This window comes from Nilaparvata lugens, chromosome 9, assembly GCF_014356525.2.
Source record: "Nilaparvata lugens isolate BPH chromosome 9, ASM1435652v1, whole genome shotgun sequence".
Taxonomy (NCBI): domain Eukaryota; kingdom Metazoa; phylum Arthropoda; class Insecta; order Hemiptera; family Delphacidae; genus Nilaparvata; species Nilaparvata lugens.
In genome coordinates, this window is record NC_052512.1 from 41,340,865 (window position 1) to 41,363,364 (window position 22,500).

The 22,500-nt window shown below is 33.4% G+C and overlaps 1 protein-coding gene across 1 annotated transcript in view; it reads left to right on the forward strand.

Moving 5' to 3' along the window:
- The window catches only part of LOC120353153, a 46,289-nt gene extending 28,701 nt beyond the window's left edge, over positions 1 to 17,588 (forward strand). Inside the window, exons 6-7 of the mRNA XM_039435884.1 lie at positions 10,466 to 10,602; positions 17,451 to 17,588. Coding sequence (XP_039291818.1) covers positions 10,466 to 10,602; positions 17,451 to 17,494 — 181 coding nt within the window. The 3' untranslated portion in view covers positions 17,495 to 17,588. The remainder of the gene's footprint in view (positions 1 to 10,465; positions 10,603 to 17,450) is intronic.
- Positions 17,589 to 22,500: the final 4,912 nt, after the last annotated feature.

Consider the following 22,500-nt stretch of genomic DNA (forward strand, 5'->3'; position numbering starts at 1 on the left):
GAGATCAGGTATAGCGATCTATCTCATATTCCAGGTACACCTGACAACAATGCTCCTTGTATTGTGAAAAACACCTAATTTTCAGCTTCAAGCATCATCACCAACTACATTGTCCTCACATTGATATTTCGCACAACGACTTAAGTTCTTGAGATTATGTTCTATGAGAATCACCCTTAAGATACACTTTATTTCAGTATTTCCTAGTGGAGAGATCCTTAGGACACCTCAAGGATCAAAATTTCAAACACATAACTTTTGACACAATGCGCAGATATCATCGTACTACACTTCATCCTTCTCGGTTCGTCACGGCGGTTCAAAATCATGCATAATAAGTCAAATTCTGTCGAAAAATGGAAAATTTATTGTTGAGTGTACTTAAGCCCATATTCCAATACACAGAAAATGACCAATATTCAAAGTTGCATGTCTTGTGAAATACTTCTGATAAAATTTCCAAATCTAGTGAGAATGTGAAAATTGTCCCCCTCTACCCACTCCAATAAATAATACTTTCGATTCCAAAACCATTTGGAAGTTAAGATTTTAAAAATGGCGATTTCAGTTTTTACATTTTTTTCGTAATTTTACTGTTCATCAAGAGTTTCTAAAACGAGTCTGATACATCATAGAAACTTACGATTGATTACAAATTGTAGTAAATTCATCCTCTACGAGCTCAGTTGCCTAAAATCCATCTTGAATCACTTTTCGCTATCATAGAACTGCCAAAACCGTTAATATGAGAAAAATATGTACAATTTCCGGATTTTTTTCAACAATCAAATCTCACTTCACTCATTTTTTTCATGAATTGTTTAAGTTACAGCAGATGAAATAGAAAATTCTATTGTACATTTCAAGATCATGTAATAATTTTTATAATAAAGGGTTACCGAGATACATAGCTTTGAATATAGAAATTGGTCATTTCTTATGTATTACACCCAACCACACTCAACCTACACTCAACAATAAATTTTCTATTTTTTGGCCGAATTTTACTATTAATGCATGATTTTGAACCGCCTTGGCGAGCCGAGAAGAATGAAGTGTAGTACGATGAAATCTGAGCATTGTGTCAAAAGTAAATTATAAGTGTTTGAAATTTTGATCCTTGAGGTGTCCTTAAGCGTGCCTCTACTAGGAAATACTGAAATTAAGTGCATCTAACGGGTGATTCTTACCCATGAACTTATGTCATTGTGCGAAATATCAATGTGAGGACAAAGTAGATGGTGATTATGGTTGAAGCTGAAAATTAGGTGTTTTCAACAATACAAGGAGCATTGTTGTCAGGTGTACCTGGAAATCTATATGACATAGAGCGCTCTACCTGATCTCAGATTGTATAGCACAAAAATACGCCTAGAGGGATTTTGAAATATACATCTAAATTGTAACAATCAGAAGATATTGTTGATTGAAAACTAAAATTCATCAAAATTGATTTTTTTCTTTAAATTTTACTCATTTTTGAAAAATTATAACAAAGTACTCATTGGAGATAGAGAGTTCCGAGTGATCTCATTTTTTTTCAGAATTATATAATCTGGGAGAGATTTGGCAGAAATAGCTGAAAACTTGAAAATTAGCCGAAAATACAAGGTTTTTGGGCTATCCTGTATCTAGCACAAGGAAATCTTGCATGAAGAAATTGGTTCTGGACTTCTCTTATGTACCCAATTAATATATTAAGAAATCAGAACTACAATATAAATTGCAAGCACACCCTCTTTTTTATGTCTATATTGACTGTACAAATAGTATCATCCATAAAAACGTAGGGCGATAAACGATGTTTTAAAACATCGATGTTCAAAAACATCGATGTTTACTGTTCGATGTTTTTCACTTATCGATGTTAGGATGAAAAAAACATCGATGTTCAAAACATCGATGTTTTGTCTTTCGATACCCATCCCTAGTATACACAGCACATTAAGGGGAGGTGTGTACACTACGGGGAGACCCCGTATTGTCAATGCTCAATTTTTGTGAAAATCACTTCTACATGCTTGAAACCATGTAAAAACGTATTAAAAAAAACCTTTTATTCTTCATATAACTCAAAAACCATTCATAGTGAAAAAATCCAGAAACGTTTTCAAGAGCACAAAATCCTCTTCAATTCAACGCCAAATCAGGTTCATCACAATCAATGGCGACTGAGACATGATTCTTGAAAACACAATTTCCCAAGAATTTCCCGCATTGAATTTGGGCTATTGCTGGTGATGGGAATGAGAGGTTTGCTAAGATTCAATAATAGCACGTCATTAAGTTTATATTCTTGAACAAGCTTCACTGAGAATTCACTTACTGATTTGCAGAAAAGGGTGTCTCTAACATTAGTAACCTAACATTGAATCTCAAACAAGGATAGCCTATGATAGAATAAAATCTGTTTCTTTGTTTCTCTCCATATTGCCATTTTCTCCTGTGTCTGCCAAAATCCTTGCAAAAACTTTCTTGTGAACCTTATATTGAATATTTTACTTGTGTGTGGCATGCTTACTTCGTGTGAGAATACGTTGTTCCGGGGAAAAGATTAAGTAATCATACCCCGCTCAAAGAAATTGTAGTCACGAGTTGTCAGGTAGGGAGGCTGACCGCGCAGGCTATTACTCGAAGAATCAAGGCATTCCAGAATGATTTCTCATGGGGAAAATAGATTATGAGGAATCAGAGTTGAGTGAGCAGTGTGTCCTCCTAGTTCATATTATTAAATAATCCAATTTGGGTAGCTGAAAGTTTCTCAACAATGCAACATAAAATGGAGTACGGTATTCTATCACTATCAGAAAGCTCATGGTGTAGCAGTTCCAGAATCTCTATTTTTTTCTAGTAAGCACAAATAGCCAAAACGCAATGTCGACCAGGGGTTCCCAAAAAATGTTTCCACGGACCTCCTCACCTACCAGCAATAATGTCGAGGACTACCTCGAAATTAAGAGTTGGGAGGCACTGTGAAACGTGCACTTTCTTGAATCCCAGTACTAAGTAGTTTATATCCATAGGTGGAATGTTTTTTTAAATATAATTAATGTATTATTATAATGAGCCAAATTATTCGCTTAGAATTTTCAGTTTATGGATTGTATTTATCCTAGCTTCGATATTAATCTTGAACAGAAATCAAGAGAAAGAAAAAACTAAGAAACTTGTCCTGTCAAGATGAAAGAAATAAGTTAGTGCATGTATCCAGATTTTATTCAAATACTATAGAAATGGTCAGATATAGAATTGGTCGGAATACTGTAAGTGGAGTTGTATTATACATTGAATTCGAGGACAAGCACTTGTCAGGCAGTTTTGGTTTATTACTTTGGCATTCCAAAATCTCGATTCAATCGATCTTGGCCGGAATAGAGTCTGTTCCACAAGTAAAAGATTGGTTATTCGCAGCTTAACCAATGAGAGATTTGATATGATAGACTATCATTTACAAATATCTCATTCGAGAATCTTTAAAAATGCATTATTTTTATGAACCAGGTATAATCTAGTGCCACTTGTGGGTAGGCTGAAGAGAGCATACCGACGACACAGATTGAGATAAGTTGAGAAGAATGCTAATGCGTTATTCATATAGCAGAGGCTGCAAATCAATGTAGGGCTGTTCAGAGTTTCATCAATTCCCGTGAACGCAAATCAGGTGAATTGAACCAGAGTTTTGCAACTGCAGATGAGATAAATATCAACAATATAATAATACAATCATAATCAAATCAAATAGATCTTTATTCACTTGATACACAAATGAAACAATTAAAAAAACAATTATAATAAATAAAAAGAAAATTTCTCAATAATTATTTTTCAATAGTACAATTATGAAATTATCACAATGATAAACCATAAGAGACGTTCTTGTGTTGATTTAGTTCAGGAAATCACTGATGGCTTTTCTGATGAGATGACTGAATTCTTAGCTACTCTTTAGAGGATTCCACTTCTTGAGAAGCATTTTGTATGGATTAATATGAATGGATAATTATTCAAATGAGTCGTCTCTTATGGTTTATTATTGTAATAATTTCATAATTGTAGTATTGGAAACTAGTTATTGAGGAATTTTTATTTCATTTATTACTAGCCGTCAGGCTCGCCGTCATGGCTGGAAACGATCCTTATTCAATTGAGGCATCCTCAATAAGTCTAATTGACTGACCGAAGTGAGGTCTAAGATTCAAGTCGACGATTTTGCATTTCTCTTTATGTTTAATATCGAGGCACCGAACTTCGCTCGTTATTTATTCATTGATAAACAGAACACAATTATTTAGAATAATTGGGAAGGACTAACAGGCACAGCCAAAAACTGTTTCCTCCCAAAATTTTGATTTATACACTCTAAATAGTCCAAAAAGTTGGTTATGTTCTATACACTTGAATTCAGGTCCAATTTTCAGTCCAAAGATTCATGAAAAGTTTCAGTCATGAAAAGCTTTATTGTATACTCAAATAATCAAATTTTGTAAATCAGTTCAGTTTTGACTCGTGGAACATGAGTACAAATTTCTTGAGTTCTTTTAATCTATTTCAATACACCATAAATATTGAATTAGTTTTTTATTGTTGTACATAATTTCTTTACGGAAAGTATGCAACATACAGCATATCTCTTGCAGTTATTGAAGGCTTGATTAACATGAAATTATCAAGTACTAGGAATATCAGCTTTTAAAGTTGTTTTTTTTTTTAATGTATCCACCCTTCTGAATAACGTACCTTTGAACCTTTGGACCCTTGAATCTGTCCCTCCAAAAACATAAACATAAATAGGGTACATTATTCTCAATTCTTCTGTCAACATAGGCGTACCTAGGATCATGTTAGGGGGAGGGTCAAGCTACTTAGAAGTTAGGTCCTTGGGGGGGGGGGAGTAAACAAAGCCGTCGTGTTCTTCTAAGGCGCCCAAGGCAAAACTTTTGTTGACCATAACACACAAGAAATTGATTGGGAGGGTGATTGAACTTGGTATAGAGTGGTTCGAAAGTTGTCCCACCAAGATTGTCAAAAACAGTGACTCATATACAGAACAGTCGCGTGGGTGTGGCGACCGAGGTGGTCGCCTTGGGCGCCGCGGCCTGGGGGGCGCCTCGGCGTCATAAAAAAACTGAATTTTTGCCCAATTTTAGATTTGAACAGCTTGTGATAGTAAATGATCTCCAATCTTTTTCCAAATAATAAATATACTGTTCACTAGTTGTTCATCTGACGCCTGCGTGCAATATGAGTGGACGTAGTTGATTGCGCGGAGTACATTATGTTGTGCTTTGACTGTCAGAAAGCGCCTGGCGCCTTTCATTATATATTATCTGCATATTAGATCAATGTAAAATAATAAGTTACAGATTTGTATAGTATTTGTTGTCTAAAGCGATTTCTTTGGAAACAGGAGCATGTGATGTTTACTGATCTCATGTTCTTGTACGGTACTCAAGCAGAGGCACCAGAAAATTCTCCGAATTAGAGAATAGGCTATTGTTTTCTCCTTCTAAGCATTTTTATCCCCTCCAATTTGTTCATAGCGAGCGAAGTGTTGAGTTTAATTTAAAAAGTTCAACAGCGAAGACATGTTCACAAACTTGTGGGTTGCAAAATTCAATTTCCTGACAATTCCCGTGGTTAGTGCAGAACGTAGTTTTAGAAAAGTCAAACCTATCAAAATGTATTTGCGCTCTACAATGGCACAAGAAAGGCTGAATATTCACTCGCGATACTCTCGATTGAAAATGAAATTGCAAAGAAACTGGATTTTGGAGAATATTTAAAAACGTTTGTTTATGCCAAATCAAGGAGAATACATTTTTGTGTTTAAGTTTTGTGTTTTAATGTACAGTTCCTATTGAAAAGACAAGACAAATTATAAGCATCCTAAAACGAAGTATCACAGTGTCAAAGACGCAAGACTGCTGACAGTGCTGACTGTATATAAACTAGTTGTTCTGTGAACATTAGACCTCGCGCTCAGTAAGTTACATTGACCTGTTGTTATTTTTCTTCAAAAATTGATAAATAATTTATCAATCAAAAATGTCTAGAAAAAATCCTTAATATACATAGAGCTTTCTGTTCTATCGTACCGTGACTTGTCATCCCGGAATGTGAGTGTGAGCGCTGTTATCAGGTCTGGCTGCCGTCGATACGCCAATCCAATCAACCCATCAGAGAACATTCTGTGTTGTGTTGGCGAAAAATCGGTATGTTGAAATTAAAAAAATAAACTACCATAATGCTGATTTCCTACAAACTTCATTTCTGACTTTTCATGATTTGAGAAATCTATTTCTTTTCAATAATATTTGTTGCAATTTCAATCATCAGATTAAAAAGAAAAATGTAGAAAAAAATGTTTTCTATCAATAACTCCAAACCAGAATCATGGTCTCAGCTTATGGAAGAAAAAGTTAGTAGATAACTGTCTACTAACGTTGATGAGAGATACATTTTCAAGACGTTCGATGTTTATGAACAGTTAGTATTGTAGTCCACTAGACAGCTGATTTATGATGAATAATTGTATAGTCTGATTTTTACGGTAATATTGGTGTTTGAATAAAACTCATTTCTCTTTTGTATTATCCTTAAAATGCAAAATTTTAAAAAAACTCTATGTATACGTCGATGCGAAATTCAAAAAGGATATACCTGTCAAATTCCATGAAAATCTATTGCTGCGTTTTGCTGTAAATGCGCAACATATAAACATTTGAATATAAAGAGAAATGCCAAACCATCGACTTGAATCTTAGACCTCACTTCACTCGGTCAATAATTAGTTCATTTCACTTTGTATATTGTGACTGTAAATATAATAAAGGTAGTGAGTGAGAGATCCGTGATGCTATCAAGCTGGACAAAATTGAATTAAAAATAAAAAGAATGAAGCTGTGCACTCCATAGCTATTTGCATGTTATATTATACACATCTCAAGAGCTCAACCCAAATGAAATGGATTACGGAATAATAACAATAGAGAGGAATAGACCGTTACCGTCCTGTTACAGTTATTTCGTAAGTCAAACTGAATCAAAATCATCCATTGTCATAATGTCGTTACAATTTGTTTAACAACGTCAAGTACGATTACAATATTATAAATAATTATAAGATCAATATAAAACATAGAAATTACTATGGTAACTGAATTAAAAACAATAAATTTTTCTGTATGTCCATAGAACTGTTATGACAATAAACTTGAGGAATTAACCTTTTTACAGGAAAAGCTGTGTAAACTACGCTTTTCTAAAAACTCGACCTTCAAAAATTAGTCTATAGAGATATTATAATGAGTCAAGTACCTACACGTTCTTGAACGGTCTACTGTTACATGGATAGTGAATCTCCAATGTACACTCCAGTGTCTCCAGTGTACAGCTTGCCATGCTAATCGCGTTTCTTTGACCCTCTTAATTCTGCCAACATCACATCAAAAAGTTCCCATATTTTTGATGATGATCCTTCCATATCTTGCACATGGAAAAGTTACGGTCTATTTGAGGAGTCCTCAATAAAATGAATAAAGTCTAGGAAGATCATTCCAGCAATTTCATTCAATTCAATTATTTAGAACTCCACAATCAATTAATTAAACGCTCTTATTTATTATTATTCCGAATCAACCAATTGAATTTATCAACTTGTGAAAAAATATTTACTATCATTTGAATAAGACGCTATAGGCGGCCCTGCAAATTTAAATCTTAGCCTTGCAAAATAAGTGTTGCAGCCAAAACTTGTGTTAAGAACCGGTTTTCTCCCCACTTTGTAAGTCGAACTAAACACACCATTTCTCCCCGGAATGTGGGTTGGAAGTGTACACACCATTTCTCCCCGGTTTGTGCAGTGAAAGTGTACACACGTTTCTCCCCGGTTTGTGCAGTGAAAGTTTACACACATTTCTCCCCATTTTGTAGGTTTAATGCGTAATTTTTTTTTCAAGTTAACATAAAAAAAATGTTACAATTGTATAAAAAACATATTAATGAACCTTCTAAAACAAAAATTCAATCTCCAACATGTGTGTAAATGTGTGTAAATCAGCCTCCCCGCATTGTATGCTCATTTCTCACCTCCCCGTTTGTGTCCTTGTTCCGGTATGTGTGTGTGTGTGTGTGTGTGTGTGTGTGTGTGTGTGTGTGTGTGTGTGTGTGTGTGTGTGTGTGTGTGTGTGTGTGTTTGTGTGAGTGTGTGTGAGTGAAAGGTGAAGAAAATGTATACTCTATCATAGTGAGGTCCACCTTATAATAGCAGTCAAGAAAGATGGAAAAACAACGTTGCCGAACCTCTGTCTTGTCAATACAATAATTTTTTTTCATTGTTTTGTTGATTGAAATATAAAAATATCTGAGAATACTGATTTTTGAGATAGTAATTCAACTGAATGAAAATAGGTACTAAGATCTTGTCAAAAAGACAAGTATTTTAATTCAATATGAATAATCCAACTTCTGAACTACAGAAAGAGTAATTTAATTTTCTAAAAATGATCGAAAATAACCTTTAGTTGAATTTTTGTCATTTTTAGTAAATTGAAAAACTTTCTCAGAAATTGATATTTAGAAAAAGTGGAGTACCATAGGAATACCATAGAAAACCAGAGCTATGATCTATTCTTAAATCTAAAAAATTCAATTCTATTCTAAATTCAATTTCTATTTTCAGATAACCAACCCATACTGATGTTCTCATTCCTCTCCATTCTTGTCATCCTATTTCTCACAAACTTGCTGCTTTCAATAGCATGGTCTAAAGAGCACTAACAATACCTATGAGCCATCATGATTTTGATATTGAGATCACTAAAATTAAACAGATAGCTCTCACAAATGGGTATGAAGAAAGTATGGTGGACAGATTATTGAGTAAAACTAATAGACAAATTTCAATCAATTCTAGCTTTGAAGGATCAAACTGTGAGGAGAAGACTTGGATAACAATCCCATATTTAGGCCTTGTATATGATAATATAGGTAGGGAATTGAAGAGGAATGGATTTCATGTTGCTTTCAAGACCAAACCGATTTTAAATAGTCTATTTAGCTGGAGTAAAGACAAAATTGATATTTGGGATAAAAGCGGGGTGTACAAACTTAAATGTGATGATTGTAATGCTTGTTATGTGGGTCAGACTGGTAGAAGTTTCTAAAGTAGAATTAAAGAACACATCAGAGATTGGAATAAACAAAATGGGGAATCTAACTTTGCAGAACATTTGATAACAAATAATCACAAGTTCACAGTTAAGGAGAATGTTGAGTTTCTGCATGTTATTAACAAAGGCAGATCTTTGAATATTCTAGAGCTTTTAGAAATAACAAGAGTAATTGAGGAAAATTCCCAGTATAGTTTAAATGACCAGATTCATTTCAACCAATACAACACTACGAATTTAGTTTTATCATAAAATTGTAAGCATACATTAGTCAATAGTTTTCCATTTACATATTTGTTTTATTATCTTTCACACTTGTTTTCTTGGTTCTTATTTTGTACTAAAAGTGAATTTTATTATCATTGCGATTCTGTTGCTTAAGCCGCCATTTTGTCACACCGTTGGGGAGGAGACTGGGGGAGGAGACTGTCTAGCTAGGCCAATGGCAGGCGTTCGTGCCCTCGACCAATAGCAGTACTCACCTACTAGTATAAATTCTGCTGCTCTTGTATTTAGTTTTAGTTTATCAGAGATTGACAATGGTGTAATAACCGAAACCAGTCTTTTTATTTATCAATAAATCAGTGGTTTTTTGACAATTTCTTAGTCTTTTTCATTAATATGAATAATTACCACAATATCAACTTCTCAACTACACAAAAAGCGAACGCTATTTTTCGCCACACACAGAAATAAACAATATATATATTTATATGAGAATAGTTGTTTACTAAGCACTTCCGAAAGCAGAAGTGGGAGGTGATAGCTCTAGCAAATCTGAGGTAATCTGGATATCAGGAAATTTTCCAAGTATATCTATTTTTTATTCTGATTTGTCCAAATAACCTAAAAGATGATGTTCAACTATGTGGGAGGTTGAGTTTATACTTTTTTATTCTTTCAAATGAAAATAAGATGATATTATAAATGTTTTAATTATTGAATAATGAACACCAATAATGAAAAGTTTTTTTATCACCTTTCTTAGTTCCATGTTAGCGGCTGAAAAGGGTACTCTTTCCGGCCTAGGCCGGAAAGAAACCTGTTCTGTCGTCAGACGAGAGTCGTCTGCAAACAATGTCTCTCAGATCCACGTAGGGACTGGAAAACAGCTGCTTTCTGTGCAGTGTGGCGAAAAAATGTTTTCCTGGAAAAACTTTTTAATTTAGGTAGCTCATGATAAAACTTTGTAATATATTACCAGTGGAAAGTTTATTTTTAGCCTTTTGAAAATTCGGACTGGAGCTTAGCTTCCTATGTTCAATTTAATTTATCTATCATTGTCTATTTTCCAGTGCCAATTATCCATTGGTGGATCTACTAAAGCTGAGACCGAACGGTTATGATTCAGTAGCTCTCATTGAGGTCCTGGGGATTACCGCTGAACAAGCCCAGAAAATATTGGAAGGAAAAACTTCGAAGACGGCAGAAGGTAAATATCTTTATTGAATGTGGTGACGTCTATGTTTTAACTTGGATTTTCTGTCTGTATGTATAACGCAATTACGGCCGAACGCGTTGATAGAATTCAATGAGATTTGGCAGGAATATTCCTTCTTCAACTGCGCGTCGATGTATACACAAGGTTTTTTGAAATTTTGCATTACTGGGATAGTATGAAAAGGAAAGGAATTCATCCATACTCTGATTATAATATCATCTACTTTGAAGATAAGATCAATCAGACTATAGAATTATTCATAATCAATCAGCTGACAAGTTGCATGCATTACACAGATGTCTGAACGTATCTATCCTATACTATTAAATGAGCAATTTCTGTTTATATGTTTGTATTTCACCAGATCTCGAAAACGGTTCTAACGATTCTCACGAAATCCAGAACATAGTAGGTTTATAAAATGAAATATTCAATTGCACTATGTCTCATCCCTGGGAAAACTCGCTGAAGGACATCAAAAGGATGATTATTATTTATCCTTTAAAAAACAGCTGATAATAATTATTTCGCCGTCTGTTGATGATGGAAGTGAGTGAGCGAGTTCATGTGTGTGGGACTGTGTCAAAATTATGACTCAGCTGTTGAACTTTTGTAATCATTCAATCAGGTACTTAGTGCCGGTTGCAAAAAAGCCGGGTTATTTTCAATCCTGATTGATTCCAGTAGATCCATCTTTTTGAAATGGTCTTCTCTGATTTGGTTCACCTGAAATTAATCAGGATTAAAATTTAACCGGCTTTTGTGCAACTGGGCCTTTGTGGGGGAAATTTCTGCATTCCTCTCAGAATTAATCTCAATTTACTGTGATGACATAGAACATTTCTGTATGAACAATGAATGTTATTATAATTTATTCTTTCGTAATAAATTTTTTATGCTTTTGTACTACAGAGCGAAGCTCGGTCACCGATATTTTCTATGAGGTAGGGTTTCAATATTTTTTTATGATGCGTGTCTATCAGTATCAATATTCTCACATTTCAAAAACAAATTTAATAGGTGATTGAAAATAGGACTGGTATTTCTGTGAACAGTAGACCTCGTTCAGTCATAAACAACAGCCTCCTCTTATACTATCCATCATAGTAAATCCTGTCTGTATGTCGTGTCGGCGAGATATCGATGTGAAAACGGCTAATGGCTGTTGGGGTTGGTGTATCAAAAATGCTAACATCAGAAGCTAATCTCCTTCAAGACAACAGGACAGCCCGAATTCAAAGTAGAGAAAGGTTGAGAGACAATTCTATGTCATTTTGGTTATCAATTGCATGCGTTATTGCATGCAATCAATAGTTCATAAAAATTGCATTCAATAAGGCATGCAATTAATAGTCCACACAGCAGCTGATTTTTCACCACGTTACATTGAGATATTGAATTGCAAGCGTAATGGCATGCAATTTATAATCCACATGACAGCTGATTAATGATGAATAATTCTATAGTCTGATTTTTACTCTAATATTGGCGAATAAAGGAGACTCCTTTTCCTTTTATATCATCCTTGTAATTCAAAATTCAAAATTATCCAAAATTTCTAAAAACCTTGTATATATGTCGACGCGCAATTTGAAAAGGAATATACCTGTCAAATTTCATGAAAATCTATTGCTGCGTTTTGCCGTAAATGCACAACATTCAAATATTTAAACATAAAGAGGCAAAAACCGTCGACTTGAATCTTAGACCTCACTTCGCTCGGTCAAAAAATGATCAAATAAAGTAAATAATGCTGAAATAAAGAAATAATTATATTCTTGATTGAGAAAAATTAATTTAAAAATAGTTGAGAAATATTTTTATCAGCTGGAAAGATTATCACTGAGCTGGATAAATTATCACGTGATACAAGTTCAAACGTGAACTGAGTTTATTAAGGCTGTGCAAAGGCTAAAATTAAACTTTCTACTGGTGATATTTTTCAACGTTTTTCGATTTATGTATATCATCAAGCTATAAAAGTAGGAGGTCAGTGAAAAAAGTTTTTAATGCTACATTCACACATCTTTCTCTTTCAAGTTGGTATGTGCAAAAAAGGTAAAATAAGTATTATAATAGAATGGGAATCAGATAATTACAGAAAAATAACTCTCAATAGTTTCAGGCAGACATCCAGTAAGCCATTTTGATATTTGTTTTTTTCAAAAGTATTTTGTTCTCAATATTTCTTATATAATCAGGTAGATAGTTGGAAAATTTTGGCCCCAAAAAGACAAAGGATTTCTGAAAAAAAGTGTTATACACTCTGGGGTGTCTAGCTAAATTTTCAACTACTCTTCTAGTTCTGTATACATTATCATTCTCGAACATTTGCCGACTTCGATTGCCTGATAACATGTAAAAGGATGATAAGACTTTGAAAACATATTTATAGCGCAATGGCAAACAATCGAAAAATTGAAAGATAGGAAAAGAGTGTTCGATCCTGCTCACACCCTTCATACACCGTACTATGGCTTTTTGAAGCACAATTAGAGGTGCTAGATGAGTTTTGTAGGTGGATCCCCAGCAACTAATGCCATAACTTAATTTGGAATCCACCAGAGCAAAATAGAGTTGCCTGAGCACAGCTGAAGGAATGAATTTTCTAAGGTGGTAGATTTTTTTTAGAATATAGCGGAGATAATTTTTTAATTTACAAATGTGATCAGACCAAGAGAGTTTCTCATCCACTACCAGACCTAGATACCTGATGGAATCAGTTTGTGCCACAGTAACATTTCAAATTCGGTAAGAGATAACACAATGAAATTCAGTGGATAAATTCGTTATGGTATTGAACAAAAGTTTTCTGGAAATATCAATTTTTCAAAAAAGTTATTCAATTTACTGAAAATAACCAAAAATAGCTTTTTGTTGAGTTATTTTTGGTCATTTTTGGTAAATTGAATAACTTTCTTAAAAAATTATATTTTCAGAAAATTTTTGTTTTATTCAATTAACATTACCATGGAGAATCTATCTTCTAAATTTCTTTGTTATCTCCTACCGAATTTGAAATGTTCTGTCCCAAAAATTTAAACTTTAGACACAAATATCCCAAAAAGTAATGATCGGAAAAAAATAAAGTTTTCATGAGAAAACGTTTTCATTGTGATAGCTTGATAAAATACAAATCGAAAAACTTTGAAAAATATCACCAGTAGAAAGTTTATTTTTAGCCTTTGCACAGCCTTAACATAAGTGATTTTTTGTTCATAGAATAACAAATGACAGTTTTTAAGAGTAAATTATGATTCATTGTGAATTGTGATTCAACTGGATCAACTAGAACAGGTGACTTCAAATATTTGTGGATAAGAAAACTGCGTGAGGTCTACTGTTCACAGAACTACTAGTAGTTTTATTGACCGAGCGAAGTGAGGTCTAAGATTCAAGTCGACGGTTTGGCATTTCTCTTAATGTTTGAATGTTTAAATGTTTTTCTGTTGCGCATTTACTGCATAACGTGGTAATAGATTTTCATGAAATTTGTCAGGATGGTATGTTCCTTTTTGAATTGCGTGTCGACGTATATACAAGGTTTTTTGGAAATTTTGCATTTCAAGGATAATATAAAAGGAGAAAGGAGCCTCCTTCATAAGCCAATATTAGAGTAAAAATCAGACTATAGAATTATTCATCATAAATCAGCTTTCTACTAGACTATTAAGAATACTACCCATTCAAAAACATCGAACATCTCAAAAATGTATCTGTCCATCAACGTTAGTAGACAGTTGACTATAATACTACCCGTTCAAAAACATCGAACATCTTGAAAATGTATCTTTCCATCAACGTTGTAGACAGTTGCAGCCAGACCTGATAACAGCGCTCACACTCACATTCCGGGACGAAACGTCACAGTACGATAGGACAGAAAGCTCTATGTTTATTTAGAATTTCTTCTGGACATTTAAAATTGATAAATTATTTATTAATTTCTGAGAAAACAGGTCAATGTAATTTATGGAGCGCGAGGTCTACTGTTCACAGAACTACTAGTATAATACTAATTCAAACTGGAAACACAAATGATACAAATAGATTGAAAACCTTTGGCGCCGGTTTCCGAGCTCGGGATTAAGCTAAGTTCTGAACTTTAAACAGCTGGAGTCAGAAAATTGGATTTTCAAAACTTGCAGAAAATAGGTGCAGCAAAATAAATCTTCATTCACTCATATCTGTAATTGAAAACCTTTTCCCTTGACGAAATGAAACATTTCTAAATGATTCAAAATAGCTGAAACTTTACACTATTTTCTCTTTATTTTATTTTGTGTTCAATTTTCTAGTTATTTAAATTCAATTTAAACTTGACAGACTATGACTGCGACTACGCCCTGTTATGGAAGCCATTTTTCTGACTCCAGCTGTTTTAAGTCTAGAACTTATAGTCCAGCCAAGGAAAGGTTGTAGAGGGGAAAGTTGAGAAGACAATTTTTGACCCCGCAGTTCTGTTTAGGGTAGTAAGGAGGTAAACATATCAAAAGTTGCCACCCCTACCATTTTTTGGTTTCTTGCATAAAACTCAAAAACTATGTATCTTAAGGACTTGACTGTCATAATATAGCAAATTCAAGCTTTCATAATTTTCTACAATATTCATTCTAACAACTTTTCCATATCTCCTCTAGTTTTCGAGATATCTGTTTTTGAGCGTGTGACATTTTTGAAAAAACACGTTTGCCACCAACTTTTTTCTATTTTTGCTCTCATAACATTTTAAAAATCGATGGGAAAAATCAATATTGATTATGAATTTATAGAGCATTGAATTCTTCTTTATCAATGAATATTGATTATGAACTTATAGAGCATTGAATTCTTCATCATGTATGATTTCACACTTTACGAATTTCCCTACACCTTTTGCAGCAGCTTTAGTATTGAATGTGGAATCTCCATTATTGCAACAATAGACCAATTGACAAAGGCATTTGGAGGGAATGTTTGAAAACTTTTTGACTTTGCAGCTTTGTTGAGACTAGATAGGAGGAGAACATATCAAAAGTGCCCATTCCTAACTCATGTGCTAAGGGGATGAGGGTGGTTTAAAAGTTTCATTTTCAGCGTTTTGCCTCCACGCTCATATCTTGAGAACAATGCGTTCAACCGACATAAATAACTATTCCAAAATGAAGCTTGATAAATTCTCTACACTTTTTGTTCAGTGGAATTTTGTGATATTCCCAATAGTACCTGAGATATTCGCTCTTGAACGTGTGTGATTGTTGAAAAAACAGGTTTTTATCCAAATTTTTGCTCTTTCAGGGCTTATAACTCTCCAACAATGCATCATAAAAACTTATGCTTATCGTAGGTTTGTAGAGCATCAAATTCTGTTTGGAATGATGTATTATTTAACTATTCCAAGTTCTCCTTTCATTGTTATAGAAGCTTTAATGCAGTGGGTGAAATTTTCATTACTGCAACAAGTGTCAACTCAGCGGAGCCACACCTTCAACAGAGGGGATAAAGAGCGCATTTTTCCTATGTTCACCCACTAACTAGTCCAAATCAAGCTGCAAAGTCAAGAATCGTGTCACAGACACCCAATTCGAATGTCATTGTCAAATGATCAATTGTTGCAGCAATGAAAATTTCACCCTGCATTAAAGCTTTTATAACAATAGAAGGAAAACTTGGAATGGTGAAATAATACTTTGAAATAGACGTTTCCTACAGTTATCTTGAAAAGTGGCCATTCCTGCACTGATTACAGAAAGCAAAGAATCACTTTTCTGCTCTAGTGCGCAAAGTATTACTTTGCGTACTCCAGATTTGCAACATGGCAACACAAAATAGTTGGTGGGTTATATGGAGGATTAGGAGGAAAAAATGACTGTGGTTAGATTTAAATAAGAATCATTCCAATGGCTACCCTACATTTATGATAAAATCCCATCTAGAAATCCAAAACAAAAAAATGTTCATCTAAATCATAATTAAATAATCATCATTTACGAATTCTCATCATTTAATAATAAATAATAGTTCTTTTCTATTGATATTTATTATTTCAACTGCAAGCAATGAGAAAAGTAGCAAATATATATTATAAAATTCGAATTTTGAGGTTAAATGATTACTGTTTGATATCCATATAAATGAAAATAATAAGAAAACATAAGAATACTACAATAAATATTCTCTGTTGTCTATGTTATTTTTATAAATATTTTTCAGTTCACTTTGAGCATTTTTCTCGGTAATTTGAGCAAAAGTCTAAATTTCTGAATCCTGTTTCTGTAGTTCTTATCTGGATGAAACGAACTTAGGTACGATTCTTCCCACTAGGTCGCGTGCTTGTCGGTTCAGCTATCTTGCGGCCATCCCAATCAGCTGTTAGCGTGTATTTTGAATGCGATTTTTTTGTTCTATCTGTATTTTTTCTGATTCTTGAATGAATAAAAATGAGAACTTTGGCTGAGAATTTTCAACTTCAATTGGATTATTATTTCTTAAATAATAATAATAATAATAATAATAATAATAATAATAATAATGATAATAATAATATCGAGTGACCTGGCTGGCTCAGGTCTGGTGTCAGAGTTTTCAGGTCGCAACTGATCAATTTCAGGGCCTCTGACATGACCTAACGACTGTTTTTTAGGCAACACTTGAAAAAATAAAGAGAAAATAGTGTAGTTTCATTTATTAAATGAATTAAGTTTATTAATAACAGCATCACACACACAAACATTTGACAGATTTCAGCCATCATTTTACCCTCATTCTTTTTTGGAAAGCAATACTTTGCTTAACTATGGTAATAGGGCAAGGAAAGTGGAAAAACGGATTGCTGATGGTTTGAAATGTTTTTTTTCCAGATGTTGCTGAATTTATAAGATCTAATAAAAAATTCGCGCCATAATGGATGAAGCGCCACTCACAAAAAACTATAATGGACTCTGATCATTGTCTATTGATGTGTTTCAAAACATGAATAAATGTGTTTGTTGAATCAATTTGGAGTATCATTTTATTCACAACTAGCAGGTAACCCGTGCTTCGCAAGAGTCTATTTAAAAACTTGACGTAATGAATTCTAGAAGAATTGAAAAAAGGCTTATAAGAATCCTCGGTTAATTAAGAATTCATATGCAGCATTTCAAGTGAATCAGTCCAGTAGTTCAGACGTGATGATGCGTCAAACATAATTTTTCGCCCCACTTGGATGTAATGAGCTGGTTTGCATGCGTCATATGGAGGCCAAAAGTGATTGTTTTCTGACCAGGCCGGTAAAATTTTTGCGGCCCTAGGGCTGTAAAATAACCTTGAAGTCAGCTGATTCTGATTTGATGTGAACGTGTTTACAAAATAGTTTATGAAACGGAATCAGTTTATGTTTCTAGAATTGAACAAAGTATTTTTCAATAAGATACTATCATAATAATAATTATAAACTATTCAAATTCAATTTTCAGAGTATAATAGAATCTAACCTCAAACCTCCTAGTACTGCGTTTATCACGGAACATGGTGGATAAACGGAATCATTTTATGCTTCTAGAATTCAATAAAGTATTCTTGAATAATATACTATCAATTTATTTGGATGGATAAAATACAGATAAGATATATATTATAAACTATTCAAATAATTCGATTTTCAGAGTAGGATAGAACTTCTAACCTAAACTTCCATTGACATTCAGATTGGCCAAATTTCAAGTGTGCTAAAACAGCTGATCAAAAACTTTTCATTATTTGTGTTTATCATTCAATAATTAAAACATTCATAATAATATCATTTTATTGTCATTTGGAAGAATAAAAAGTATAAACTCAACCTCCCACATAATTGAACATAATCTTTTAGGTTATTTAGACAAATCAGAATCAAGAATAAAAATACTTGGACAATTTCCTGATATTCAGATTACCTCAGATTTGCTAGAGCTATGACCTTTCACTTTTGCTTTCGGAAGTGCTTATAATAGACAATAAATTATTCTCATATATATATTTTTTATTTTTCTGTGTGGCGAAAAATAACGTTCTCACCATGGGCAAAAGTGTTTTTCCGGCTCTCAATCTTTTCTAGTCCTCGGCCTACGGCCTTAGATTTCGAGCCAGAAAAGTCTCATTTTCGGCCCTAGGTGCGAAATATACTATTTCTATCCTTTACACGTGTATACGTGCTTAAGCCAGTTCTTTCCTTTATTATAGTATGGAAGGTGATAAATAGATGGATGATATATCCATTTATCTATCATCTTTTATACTATAATAAAGGAAATGAATGAGAACAAATTTTGAAAGGTTTGAGATATCGATGTGCGGTTTTCACCATACCTTTTCTCTGGAAATCCTGTTTCGGAATAAGACCGCATTTCAATTTAAAAAAAAGAAGTTGGATTCAAAATGGCAGTTCCAAAATGGAGGAAGAAATTTGGGTGCGACGGAAAATCTGTTTTTATCATTCGAAAGGATACCCAATCATACCTATCTTCTAATTTCCCTTTCAAGAGAAATGTTCTGCTGCTTCCATACAACAACTGGAAGCATGACAAATAATTGAAAACTTGACAGTATACGTGTATAATCCAGTTCTTCCCTTTATTATAGTATGGAAGATGATCATTATAAATATTATAATTAGATATATATTAATAAATATTATATTAAATAAATAAAATAAATATTATAAATGAATATTATAAAAAATAAATATTTTTATTAGAAATTATAATGATCAGTATAAATGATCATTGTTATTTTACTAAAAGATAAAATAAGTTGAGTAGTTTCCCTTTCAGAGGGAGTTTTGACAACCTACAAAACTCATTTTTCATCTGAAGATATAACAAAAAGGTGCATATGACCTCATTTTTTGCTCAGCTTGCCAAAATACCCCTCATTCAAATATTAAAATTTTTGACTGACTGTACAGTGAGTCAGTCATTCTATCAGGGCTCGAATAATTTTGAAATTTTAATTTAATAAAAATGGAAAAGAATAATTTCTTTATGTAAATATAAACACATTTATTCAAATACATATTATTAACTGCATGCTTTCTCATATTGCCGATACAGCATTGATGAAACTATAGACGTTTATTTAGCATTTTGTCACAAAAAACTGTTCTAGTTGAAAAATTGATAATTCATATCACGTGTATGCGTTTCATTGCATCAGGAAAACGAAGTTTCAAAACTATGTTTTTCCAAAACAAATGTTTGCGAGATAATTTCTTTGATGCAGCTGATTCACATTCACCATATTAATATACAGAGTTTGTGAAAATGAAAATATTTATCAATTATCAAAACAATACTATTATTATATCTAAAATAAAAATATTATCATTATTATTAAAAATATTTATCGAATATCAAAACAATATTATTGAGGTTAAGTGGTATCAGGTAGAAAGCAACAATAGAAACAGATGTTCCTTTTTTAATTTCGACCATATGATTTGATGATTTTTTTATCTTGTTATGAAATGGTATGTATCATTAACGAAATTTGAACATTAATTCTGAAAAATCTAGGAGGGAAATCGGAATTTGGGCTTTGAGGTGCACGAGATTGATATTTTTAGAATGTATGTGCAAAATTTGGAGATCTAAATCATTCCTTTTTTTCCGGTATGCAATCCACAAGTTGACATGTTTTGATGCGAACAAACGAACACACGAACAAACACAATCCTACTCTATCTTATTATATAGATTTAAAAATTATAAATTTATAATTCATTTATAAATTTTCACATTTTGTTTGTACTACTCATTCATACTATTCCATCTATTTCTCTATTAGAGAATTTTCCCTAGTTTCTCCTCCTCCACATCCTCATCCTTTCTACCTTTTCTCCTCCTTCTGCTCATTCTCCCCCTTCTCTTCCTTATCCCTCTTCTCCTCCTTTTCCATCGTCCACACCCACTCCTCCTCATTCTCCTACCTCTCCTGCTTTTTCTTTTCCTCCCATTCTCCTTCTCCTCCCACTCCTTATCCTCCTTCTCCTTCTCCTCCTTCTCCTCCTTATCCCTCTTCTCCACCTTCTCCACCATCACCACCAGCTCCTCCTCATTCTCCTACCTCCTCTGCTTCTCCTTTTCCTCCCATTCTCCTTCTCCTCCATCGCTTCCTTCACCATCTTCTCAACCTTCTCCTACTGATCCTCCGCCTCCTTCTCCTTCCCCTCCTTCTCCTCCTCCTCCTTCTCCTCCTTCTTCTCCTTCTCCTTCTTCTCCCTCTCCTTCTTCTCATCTTTCTCCTCCTCCTCCTCCTTCTCCTCCCTCTCCTCCTTCTTCTCCAACTCCTCTTTCTCCTCTTTCTCCTCCTTCTCCTCCTTCTTCTCCTTCTCCTCTTTCTCCTCCTTCTCTTCCATCTCCTCCTTCTCTTCCATCTCCTCCTTCACCAGTTATGGTTTATAGTGATAGAACAGTAGCATAATTATTCGGAGCTCTGTTATGGCTTAGCAATGATAGATATATAGTGAGGTCCACGTTATAATGGCAGTGAAGAAAGATAGGAGAAAAACGTTGCCAATCCTCTCCATTTCATCACTGACTGTACACAGCTGTTACTCAATTCATCCCATCAAATTTAATTCAATAATAATTATCATTTCCTTGATAAAATAAACAATTCAATGTCAAATTAATCAAGAAAATATATTCTTTCATAACTTGATTCAATAATTTGCTTCCATAACTGAGATCAGATTTTTATTTTTATACAAACCTGAAATGGCGGCTAATTTAGAAAGCTGAGATACAACGATCTGAATTTCAAAACAACAGAGATTGAGTTATTTGGTAGGTATTCTATTCCGATATAAAAATAGAAATCCTTTTTAGAAATAAGTAATTTCAATGGATTAATTCTGAAATAACTTTTCAATATTATTTATACCAGTACGAGTAGGTCTAACCTATATGTGTAGGCTAACTTAAGCATGGATGAAGTCTAGGATGGTTAGTTATCTTCTTTAAACATGTCATTTTAATTTGTGTTTCTCTTACGGTAATGTTTAATAGTATATTTCGCACCTAGGGCCGAAAATGAGACTTTTCTGGCTCGAAATCGGTTTTCAAGTCCGAGGCCGTAGGCTGAGGACTAGAAAAGATTGAGAGCCGGAAAAACATTTTTGCCCATGGTGAGAACGTAATTTTTCGCCACACAGAAAAAAAAATATATATATATGAGAATAATAATTATTCTCATTGTCTATTATAAGCACTTCCGAAAGCAAAAGTGGAAGGTCATAGCTCTAGCAAATCTGAATATCAAGAAATTGTCCAAGTATTTTTATTTTTTATTCTGATTTGTCTAAATAACCTAAAAGATTATGTTCAATTATGTAAGAGGTTGAGTTTATACTTTTTATTCTTCCAAATGACAATAAGATGATATTATTATAAATGTTTTAATTATTGAATGATAAACACAAATAATGAAAAGTTTTTGATCAGCTGGTTTATCACACTTGAAAAAGTTTTTGATCAGCTGGTTTATCACACTTGAAAAAGTTTTTGATCAGCTGTTTTAGCACACTTGAAATTCGGCCAATCTGATGTGATCTGAATGTCAATGGAAGTTTAGGTTAGAAGTTCTATCCTTCTATGAAAATCGAATTATTTGAATAGTTTATAATATATATCTTATCTGTATTTTATTCATTTAAATAAAATGATAGTATATTATTACAGAATACTTTATTGAATTCTAGAAGCATAAAATGATTCCGTTTATCCACCATGTTCCGTGATAAACGCTTTAGTAGGAGGTTTGAGGTTAGATTCTATTATACTCTGAAAATTGAATTTGAATAGTTTATAATATCTCATTTGTATTTCATTCATCCAAATAAAATGATAGTATCTTATTGCAAAAACTTTATTCAATTCTAGAAGCATAAAC